This window comes from Glycine soja, chromosome 14 (assembly GCF_004193775.1).
Source record: "Glycine soja cultivar W05 chromosome 14, ASM419377v2, whole genome shotgun sequence".
In the NCBI taxonomy this organism is placed as follows: Eukaryota; Viridiplantae; Streptophyta; class Magnoliopsida; order Fabales; family Fabaceae; genus Glycine; species Glycine soja.
In genome coordinates this window covers 47,646,699-47,657,551 of record NC_041015.1, presented here as the reverse complement: position 1 = coordinate 47,657,551, position 10,853 = coordinate 47,646,699, and the positions used below count along the sequence as shown (strand labels likewise).

Sequence of the window (10,853 nt, the reverse complement as noted above, 5' to 3'; positions counted from 1 at the left end):
ATAATGGAAGGCGATATTTGTTTGTCTAGTAAGTTGTATCACAAATCAACAATATTGGAAATGAATTCAAGAGTTTGATGGAATTTGGATGTGCCTACAATATATCTCTGATGGCATCTTCATTGTCTAGTTGTCTAAACCAGTAAACATATTTATTGCATTCTATCAACTTCATCATATGTTGTATTTTCGTTCTTAGTCCCTTTTGTTCGCAACAATATCTTTGACGTTCATTGTATATGGTTTTGATGGTGTTGAGATTTGTTTGATATTAATCTTTGATTGTCAACAAAATTTGACAAAGCTTCACCATGTTTTTTGTCAATTGGTTAATCATAATTTCTTCTTTACTGTTAAATGACCAATATATGAATGACTAAGTAGTGTTATCATCATTTTATGGTTATGAAAACCACATTCTTCAGTAACTCTCCATCCTATGGTTCTCATAAACCTCCCTTTTAATTTAAAAGGACACCCACATTTTTTTATTCCAGTGGATTTGTGCACTAACTTGTTTCTTTATTGTTTGTACTTCTTTCTCCCCTTTTCGCAATTCAATATAACATTTTTTTTACTTACTACTGACTTATGAATTACAACCACAAACTTGTGTTCGTTTCCACACGTTAAGCCCAATTTAACAATTCAGTGCGCTCTTAAAAAACCTAAAAGAATCGAAAAAAAATTTCAATAACAAAACATTAGGCTTTACAAAACATAGATATATAAAAGTAATGAAATATATCCCATTAATCATGAAATAACTAAGTCAAAATAGTTAGGTTGTGATTGCATTTCAGTGTCTTCACCCCCGCATTTTCATCATTATCATTCTTCATACCATTATCATTAGGCTTGACTTCATATAAAAGGTCAGGTTGGTAAAAAAATTGGCTTCCATCATCCATGTTTTCCCATTTGTCTGGCATTGCAACCTCATCAAATATAAATGTATTCCAATGCATTGATCTACAAAGGCAATACAAAAAAAAAATGGTATCTCTAAGAAAAAATTGTTTGCTGCAAAAAAAAAAAAAAAAAAAAAAAACAGGGATTCTGTTTTCTCCAAGTCTCGCTCCCTAGGTACCTTCCTTCTTCTTCACCTTCATTCTTTTCAATATCCACTGGGAAAACAAACCCCAAGAAAATTACTTAATTGACCTATCTTCATTTGCTGACATATATCCTTAACTTGTTAGATATAAATAAGGTTTAGATATATTTTTATCTGTGTTTGAAGTCTGATTCCTATTCCAATTACATTTCTTATGATTTATTTTATTTGCAGGGTATTCGGGATGAAAAATATTTTAACAGTTTTTTTTTAATTTTTCAAATTAAAGTTTATTTGTTTAATCTTAAAAAGATATGAGATGATATATTTACCTTTTTAGATGTTATTACTTATTTTATCCTTTAGAAAAAGTAAGAAAACGATACCACTTTATTTAAATATTAAAAAACACTACACTTAGTCGTCTAAAGTGAAACTTTGAATATTGAACAAACAAACAACTTATCTTTTTCAGGCTTCGCATCACGCATACCGCATGGGTCGACTTAGAGAGGTAGGTATATGACACAAGGTTTTCTTCCCCCTCTAAGTAACTCACCAACCACACTCCACAAACTAAGACTTATAAGTAAAAGAAAATTATCATCAATAAATTATTATATTATATAAATCTCAATTATTATTAATAAAATTTGTAAAATACTATATCAAAGATTATCTTGACAAAAAGAAGTGTTTCATTGCACCTTGGGAAAGAGTGAAGACTCTTATGATTAATTATGAATCCAGCCATGACGATGATTTTAATAAAAAAAATTTAAATGTTTTTTTCTAATTAATATCAATTTTTTTATTTATTCTTTAATAAATTTTTACTTAACATTGAATTCCTAATAAAATAATAATTTTATATTTAATTTTTAATATTTTATTTTATTCATTGAAATTATCTGAAGTGAGTAGATTAAAATACTTTTTCTTAATAATCTCTTAATTCAAACACATTCTTAGAGTTTTTTCATTGGTTATTGAAGGTTTAACCAATAATGCTAACAAAAATAGCCTAAAAAAAGAGAATCCTATCCAAGGGACCACCGAGATAGAAATCGCGCCTGCCAAACACGAAAGAAACAATTCACTGGTAGACAAACGAATCCTATCATTTTTTATTTATTAAATCAGACACAAAAATTTATTTAAGTCTATAAATAATAAAAGGTTTAAATACATTTGAAGTCCAATAAAATTTAAAAAATATTAATTTAATTTTTATAAAAAATTGTATTAATTTAATTCTATAAAAATAAAATAATTTTTTATGATCTTCAGTAATAATTTTATTATATTATAATTTGATTAAAAATAAATTAAATAATTTGTGATAGTTAAAATTTTAAAATAAATTTATTTTGACTAAAATTATAAATTTTGGTTATTTTTTAATGATTTTTTTTTCACATTTTTTGATAATTTAAGAAAAATATAAAAATAATAGATCCTGATGGCTTTTGAGTATCTTATTATTAAAAAAGAGGAAAGGAAAAAATAATTAAACCTGTTATAAAATTAATATAATTTTCTTCATGAAAAACAAATTGATATTTTTTAAAATTTTACTTAGACCCAAAGATATTTTTCAGATAATAAAAAGAGAAAAAGAATAAATAAAAGCGGAAGAGAGGGTAGGCTGTTACGGTTTGGTTTGGTGGTTATTTGATTGGTGTGCATCCATGTTAAGCTAGTGGCGATCGGATCCAGCTACAGCCTACAACCTACAGGTGCGGATTCTTGTTTTTCTTTTTCTTCCAGATCTTTTTGAATCCACCAGCATCTTAGTCTTAGGGTTTTTGTTTCCAGCATAGATGTTTGTTTCTTCTGTGTGTTGTTGTCGATTATTATTATTGAAAAACAAGAAATTTATTGATGGATTACTACTGGTTTTGTGACTTACTAGTTTTGGTTTGGTTTGCTTGATTGAAGATCAAGGAAGGAAGATGTTGGGTGTTATAAGGCACAAGGTACTGTCTGTGTCATTGTCTGTGTCTGTGTCTGTGTCTGTGCCATTGTCTGTGTCTGATTCCTATTCCAATTGCATTTCATATGATTTATTTAATTTGCAGAGTATTCGCCCCGCCTTCTCCGCAATCAGACACTTCTCTTCTGCAGCTAAAGAGGTATGCATTATTGTTCTCATCTCTTATCTCTTAATCTCTTAATAGTTACTGTCAAATATCAAACTTGCCGCCGTTGTTTCGATGCAGATTACTGTCAGGGATGCTCTCAACTCCGCGCTCGATGAGGAAATGTCAGCTGATCCTAAAGTCTTCTTGATGGGTGAAGAGGTTGGGGAATATCAGGGTGCATACAAGGTTGGTTAGTTAGTTAGTTTAGTTGTCTTGCCAACCTCTCCTTTTAAGAACTTCATTGACTTAAACTTTCTTCCTTCTTTCATTTTAGATATCCAAGGGGCTGCTCGACAAGTATGGCCCCGAGAGGGTTCTCGATACTCCAATCACTGAGGTCATTTTTCTTACTTCATACTTTATTTGCAATCTCCTTCCATCCCTCCTTTTCACTCTTTGCATCTCTTCACTGGATTTATTAATGGTGATGGATGGCTTTGGGATGCATTCCTTCAAACTGTGTTGTTCTTCTTGCTTAGCAGCTGCTTCTAACTTTTCATAATGGATTGCTTATTGAACATCAAAATTTACTTTTTTCAGCTTCTCACTTTAAAATTGATAGGAAAATAAGAACAGGATTTATTTATAATTGGTTGCATCTGTTGGATTGACATAATTTTTTTGTGAAATATAATACAGGCTGGGTTTGCTGGGATTGGAGTTGGCGCTGCTTACTATGGTCTAAGGCCTGTTGTGGAGTTTATGACTTTTAACTTCTCCATGCAGGTTGGAGTTTATCTTGATTGCATCCTTTCTTTCTTAAATTGAGTGTGAGTTAGATGATATATATTTTTTACAGCAGCACCACTTAATTTATGTATATGTACAATGTCATGTAAAGCTTGCTGCCCATTAAGATATTAGATGGCATTGTATGAATTTTGTCTTCTGTGTGATAAGAATACCAGGGTTATGAGGTTTTCAACACATGATGATTCATTCCACAAGGAAAAATGTTGACTTCCCTGTGAGGCTGTGTTGATAATCACAGTTATCAATCAAGGATAGAGATGTGCATGGCCAACACCAAAAATGCTTTAGCGCGATAGCAACTATTCTGAAGATTATGTATGCAAGATAAATGAGATAATTAATTTACAGTTGATACATAAATGCTCACAAATAAAAATTACTCAGTAAAAATCATTTCGTCATCAATTATCAAAAGTCATAGTGATATAGTCTAGACATACAATCACCACAAATGACAAATCTTAGGCATAGTTAACAAGTTAATAACAACAAAGGATCATAAGGATATAAAAAGTACAGTTCCAAACCTAAATAAGTTTGAGCCTCTAAGGTGTTGGAGGGATAATGCCATGTGGACTATATGAAGTAGAAGCTACACGACGCAAAAGGAGAAAAAGTAGAAAACAACTAAGCAAAACAGAGGGGGTCTCCAAGGGCCCACTGAGGTGACAGGATGGGAGTTGCTATGTAGAACACCGGCGGGTTGCTGGAAAACAACAGCAAACAATGGAGAATGGTGAACCTCAAACTAGAAAGTGGAGGGGGAGTGATGGAAAACAATGCATGGCAGTAAATGACATGCTGCTGGGCCCTTTGGCCAGAAAAAAATGATGAAGCTCAAGCTAGAGGGGGAGGCATGGTGGATATGACAACATAAATAGCAGGGCACATGACCAAATCCCCAATAGTGGTCATGATTTGACATGTTTAGGGCTTGTGATGTCTGCTCTATCAAAATCTGAAGTGGTGCTCTGTGCATTGTGGGGACAACAAACAAAATGCTGTGAAATTCTGTGATTGACTACCCTGTTATTAAAGATATAAAACTAAGGATTTGTGGGTGGGATTCAGTTTATTGCTAACAGAGACAACCATTCTTGGCTTAAAAAATGAAGCAATATTGTGGTGTTTAACTAATAGTTTGAACATCACATTGATGCCATACAAATCAATCTAGTTTGTTAGACGCCAGGCAGACCTTTTTGCTGGAATTTTGTTACTTGTCAACTCTTATTGCTTCTAAGTTCAAGTATTATTCTTAGGTATGAATTATGTTGGAAGATGAAATCTCTTTCCTCTGCATGAAGTAAGCCTTTATGTTTACAGTCTTAATATTGAGCTTTGGTAGCTTGAATGTTGAAATACTAATAAACTGTGAAGAGTATTGTGCCAACATGTGTAATGGTGTTTAGTTTTGGGATTCATTTGTTTGATATACAGCTGAATCATCTTAACTTATTAGCTAGCAGATTAATTATTTAGTTTTAACCTTTGTTGCAGGCAATAGATCATATTATTAACTCTGCCGCAAAATCAAACTACATGTCTGCTGGGCAAATATCTGTACCTATTGTCTTTAGAGGACCCAATGGTGCTGCTGCTGGGGTTGGTGCTCAGCATTCTCAAGTACGGTTCTCCTTGCTGCTTTCTTTTACAAACTTTATTTAACTATTTGAGAACTGATAAATAATTCAGGTTTTGTCTTTGTATGCCCAACAACTTTGCCTTTATGCAGTGTTATGCATCTTGGTATGGTTCATGCCCTGGGTTGAAAGTCTTGTCACCATATTCATCTGAAGATGCCCGTGGTTTGCTTAAAGCTGCTATAAGGGACCCTGATCCTGTTGTTTTCCTTGAAAATGAATTGTTGTAAGTTGTGCTGCTTGGTTCGTTCATGAAAATGAGTAGTCATATATTTTGACATCAGTTCTTGTTTCAAAATATATTTAATTTCATGAATTATGTTCTCTAGATATGGTGAGTCATTCCCTGTTTCGGCCGAAGTTCTTGATTCCAGTTTTTGCCTTCCCATAGGAAAAGCAAAGGTAGTTAATTATCTGTAGTATATTAAATACCCCTTATGATTTTTGGAGCCATATTTACTGCACAAAAATACATTCTTACTGACTTCTTGTTTGCTTCATGCATTTTACCACTAAACAGATTGAGAGGGAAGGAAAAGATGTGACTATTACAGCCTATTCAAAAATGGTTGGCTATGCTCTCAAGGTTTGTTTACTGTGAGATCCTTTTGTATTATAAATATGTAATATTTATTATGTGTTGTTCACTTGTCTTGTTTGTTCAATTTGCTGCAAAGTATGTGAAAGATATAGGTTTGTCTTGCATTTTATTTTAAATATTAAATAATAAGATAAGATAAGAATCAATTATAACTTTTTTCTGGATGGGTTGGTGTGTTATGTGGTGTTTTATAAATTTTTTTTAAAAAAAAAATTCAAAATCTCTGACCCCTTTCTGTACTACCAAAGTGGAGAACATTATTAAATATCTCTTCTCTTGGTGTTTAGGCTGCTGAGACACTGGCAAAGGAAGGAATCAGTGCTGAGGTAAAACTTTAGTTTATAATGAACTTCCCCCCTCTTTTGCAAAAACTTCATTTGGGTTATCATAATGGTGAGTGATGTTCTTATCCGCATAGGTCATTAATTTGCGTTCAATCCGGCCGCTTGATCGATCCACAATCAATGCTTCTGTCAGGAAAACCAACAGGCTGGTGACAGTTGAAGAAGGGTTTCCTCAGCATGGCGTTGGCGCTGAAATCTGGTTTATCTCTTTACATTGATTTGTTTTTCTATGAACGTATCTTACTGGTTAACTCTTGGCAATCATATGAGTGTGTACTTCTCCTGCACAGCACATCTGTCATTGAAGAGAGTTTTGGTTATCTTGATGCACCCGTTGAGAGAATTGCTGGGGCTGATGTTCCCATGCCTTATGCAGCAAATCTGGAAAGAATGGCTGTCCCACAGGTAATGATTCTTAAATATTAATTGTTTTCTGTGACTTTGTCAGCATGATTTGAAAGATTTGTTTTCATTATTTTGATCCAGAAATGTATTTCTATTTCGAATGGGTGAAATGCCCTGACATGATGGTTTTGTAAGAGATGAGTTTTGTATCCTGATAAAGAGCTAGATGCTAATTTGTTCAAGGTTTTGGTACATGTCTATCATTCATTTAAATCTGATTGCTTCCTGGTATATGTGGATGTACAGGTTGAAGATATTGTTCGTGCTGCAAAGAGAGCATGCTACAGATCTGTGCCTTTGGCTGCATCTGCTTGAATGTTCTGGAAAATTTTCATGTCCTGGTTAGTTCTTTGCAGAAACAAAATTTTCCCTATTTTCCGCCACAAAACAGCAGGAAGAAATTGCAACCAAAGAATGCTGATTTTAACTCATTTATTATGTTAGGCTTTGGTTTAAAAGATTCTGTTGTATGCATAATACTGTCCTAATTTTCAGGACTCACAGATGCTATACATTTTTTCCCCTTCTCAGCATATCTGGGAGGAAGTTAATGTTAAATAACTTGTACAACAATGACACAAAGGCAGCAGGAAGTTTTCTGCGTTTTTGGTTTCTGCTTGGCAATAACTAAAAATCAACTTTTTGAATACATTATTTCCAGCGGACGATCACTTTACTGCAAGATCTAACTTGCTGTTAGTTCATATTCGTTTACTGTTTTAGTTACATTGACAAACTAGAGATATTTGATTTGATGTGAGGTCCGTATTCTTGAGGTTGTGGGCTTGGTTTTGTGTTAATAATGTGTTGTGTCCTCCAAACCTTACATTTTTGCCTTTTACACTTAACAGATTTAGGTTTTCAATCCATTGCCAAAGTTTGAGTCTAGTTTTGATCCTTGTTAGAAGTTTTTTTCACCGTGTGTTCACAAATTACTTGGAGATTGCTTTTAAAACACTAGTTGTCATAGTCTTATAGACTACTTCATTTAATAATGTGGTGTATTATCGGAGTAAGATAATTTAGCTAAATTTAAATTAAAAACCTATTTTGATACTCCGAAACAAAATATATGCCACTTACATTAGCAATTCCAATTTGTTCTCAGTAGTATATTTGAGTGGTAGAGTTTTGGAGGACAAAGATAGAGGAAATTTTTCATTTCTACTAAATGTTATATAATTTGATACAACAACAACAACAACAACAACGCCTTATCCCACTAGGTGGGGTCGGCTACATGGATCAACTTTCGCCATAATGTTCTATCAAGTACCATACTTCTATCCAAACCATTAATTTCAAGATCCTTTTTTACAACCTCTCTTATAGTCTTTTTGGGTCTTCCTCTGCCTCGAATTGTTTGTCTACTCTCCATCTGGTCTACTTTCCTCACTACAGAGTCTACCGGTCTTCTCTCTACAAGCCCAAACCACCTAAGTCTATTTTCCACCATCTTCTCTACAATAGGCGCTACTCCAACCCTCTCTCTAATAGCTTCGTTTCTAATTTTATCCTGTCGAGTCTTACCACACATCCACCGCAACATCCTCATCTCCGCTACACCGACTTTATTCTCATATTGGCTCTTGACCGCCCAACATTCTGTTCCGTACAAAATCGCCGGTCTTACCGCAGTCCGATAAAACTTTCCCTTTAGCTTGATCGGTACCTTTGCATCACATAACACCCCCGATGCTTTTCTCCATTTCATCCATCCTGCTTGAATGCGATGATTCACATCCCCTTCAATTTCCCCATCATCCTGTATTACAGACCCAAGATATTTAAACCGTGTGACTTGAGGGATAATATGGTCTCCTATTTTCACCTCTGAGTTAGAAACCCTCCTTCTTTTGTTGAACTTACATTCCATATACTCCGATTTGCTTCTGCTTAGGCGAAAGCCATGTGTTTCTAGAGCTCGTCTCCAAGTTTCCAACCTCTCATTCAACTCCTCCCTCGACTCTCCAAGGAGGACTATGTCATCTGCAAAAAGCATGCATCTCGGCGCTATCTCTTGGATTTGTTCCGTGAGGACATCCAGAATTAAGGTAAAAAGGTAGGGGCTAAGGGTTGACCCTTGATGTAAACCAATTGTGATGGGAAAATCGTCTGACTCTCCACCCTGTGTCCTAACACTAGTCGATACCCTATCATACATATCTTGGATAGCTCGAATATATGCAACCCTAACCCCTTTCTTCTCTAGAGCTTTCCACAAAATCTCTCTAGGCACTCTATCATACGCTTTCTCCAAGTCAATAAAAATCAAGTGCAAGTCTTGTTGGGCCATGCGATATTGCTCCATCACCCGCCGTAATAAATAAATCGCTTCCATGGTCGACCTTCCCGGCATGAAACCAAATTGATTCTCAGTAACTTGAGTCTCCTTTCTTAATTCCGTTCGATCACTCTTTCCCATAATTTCATGGTATGACTCATGAGCTTGATTCCCCTATAATTTGCACAATTTTGTATATTCCCCTTGTTCTTATAGATTGGCACTAACGTGCTTCTCCTCCATTCCTCCGGCATGCGTTTTGACCTCATAATTTCGTTAAAGAGTTCAGTGAGCCACTCAAGACCTCTATCTCCAAGAGTTTTCCACACTTCAATAGGTATGTTGTCTGGCCCCACCGCCTTACCATTACTCATTCTTTTCAACGCTTCCTTTACTTCCTGTTTCTGAATCCGACGATAGTACTTATAGTTCCGGTCCTCTTCTCTTGTGTCTAGACTGCTAGAGTCATATCCATATCCATCATTAAATAAGTTGTGGAAATACGCCTTCCACCTTTCCTTGATATCTCTTTCATGCACTAAGACTTTGCCTTCTTCATCCTTAACACACTTTACTTGATCCAAATCTCTAGTCTTCCTCTCTCTACCCTTAGCAAGCCTATATATAGATCTTTCTCCGTCCCTGGTTCCTAGAGCTTGGTATAGTCCGTCAAAAGCTTGGGCTCTTGCCTCACTCACCGCCTTTTTGGTTTCATTTCTAGCTATCTTATACTTATCCCAAGTTTCAGAATTTCTACACCTAGACCACTCCTTGAAACACTTCTTTTTTACTCTAACTTTGCTCTGAACATTTTCATTCCACCACCACGATTCTTTACCCCTAGGTCCAAAACCTCTAGATTCACCCAACGTCTCTTTAGCCACTTTAATAATCTCTTGGGACATCTTGTTCCACATATCATTTGCACTTCCTTGTGATTGTCCACACCAACCCTCCCATATCTTTTGTTGGAAGATTCCTTGTTTCTCACCCTTCAAGTGCCACCATTTGATCCTTGGTGCTACCAGAGGACTTCTTCTCTTTGCCCTATCTCTAATTCTTACATCCATAACCAAAACTCTATGTTGGGTAGTCAAGCTCTCTCCCGGGATAACTTTACAGTTCAAGCAATACTTCCTATCAGACTTCCTGATAAGGAAGAAATCTATCTGAGAACATGTCCCTCCACTTTTGTAAGTGATAAGATGTTCCTCTCTTTTCTTAAACCATGTATTGGCTATAGAAAGATCCAAAGCCTCCGAAAACTCCAAGATGGATTTACCCTCCCCATTCATCTCCCCTAGGCCAAAACCCCCATGCACCCCCTCAAAACCTCTAGTCACGCTACCTACATGTCCATTGAGATCCCCTCCTAGGAAAACTTTCTCTCCTTGGGGTATATCCTGAAGTACCCCTTCTAGATCCTCCCAAAATTTTACTTTAAAGTGTTCTGCTAACCCAACCTGAGGTGCGTACCCACTAATAACATTAAAGGTGTCCTGTCCCACTACCAATTTTAAGACTATGATACGATCTTCTACTCTTCTTACATCCACGACATCCTTCTTCCACTCCTTGTCCACAATAATCCCTACCCCATTTCTTGATCTGATTTTTCCCGT

At 35.4% G+C, this 10,853-nt stretch overlaps 1 protein-coding gene across 2 annotated transcripts; it reads left to right on the top strand.

Moving 5' to 3' along the window:
- The first annotated feature begins 2,646 nt into the window (after positions 1 to 2,646).
- Positions 2,647 to 7,601, top strand: LOC114385155 (pyruvate dehydrogenase E1 component subunit beta, mitochondrial). 2 transcript variants are annotated; one of them, XM_028345152.1, is made up of 14 exons: positions 2,647 to 2,796; positions 2,999 to 3,036; positions 3,139 to 3,192; positions 3,280 to 3,387; positions 3,476 to 3,538; positions 3,841 to 3,927; positions 5,455 to 5,580; positions 5,690 to 5,823; positions 5,927 to 5,999; positions 6,118 to 6,183; positions 6,486 to 6,524; positions 6,617 to 6,741; positions 6,833 to 6,947; positions 7,194 to 7,601. In XM_028345152.1, exons 2-14 carry the CDS (start codon positions 3,013 to 3,015, stop codon positions 7,260 to 7,262), a joined length of 1,083 nt encoding a protein of 360 aa, XP_028200953.1. In that variant the 5' UTR covers positions 2,647 to 2,796; positions 2,999 to 3,012; the 3' UTR covers positions 7,263 to 7,601. The 2 variants fall into 2 exon arrangements, with proteins under 2 accessions (XP_028200953.1, XP_028200952.1); XM_028345151.1 differs by having other exon boundaries at positions 2,663 to 2,796; positions 2,973 to 3,036.
- Positions 7,602 to 10,853: the final 3,252 nt, after the last annotated feature.

What these genes read in the sequence shown, in the direction of transcription:
- LOC114385155 (XM_028345152.1), top strand. Translation starts at nt 3,013, where the DNA reads ATGTTGGGTGTTATAAGGCACAAG. An exon ending in TTCCCATAGGAAAAGCAAAG is followed by an intron (nt 6,000 to 6,117) that starts GTAGTTAATTAT and finishes ACCACTAAACAG; the next exon opens with ATTGAGAGGGAAGGAAAAGA. An exon ending in AAAGAATGGCTGTCCCACAG is followed by an intron (nt 6,948 to 7,193) that starts GTAATGATTCTT and finishes GTGGATGTACAG; the next exon opens with GTTGAAGATATTGTTCGTGC.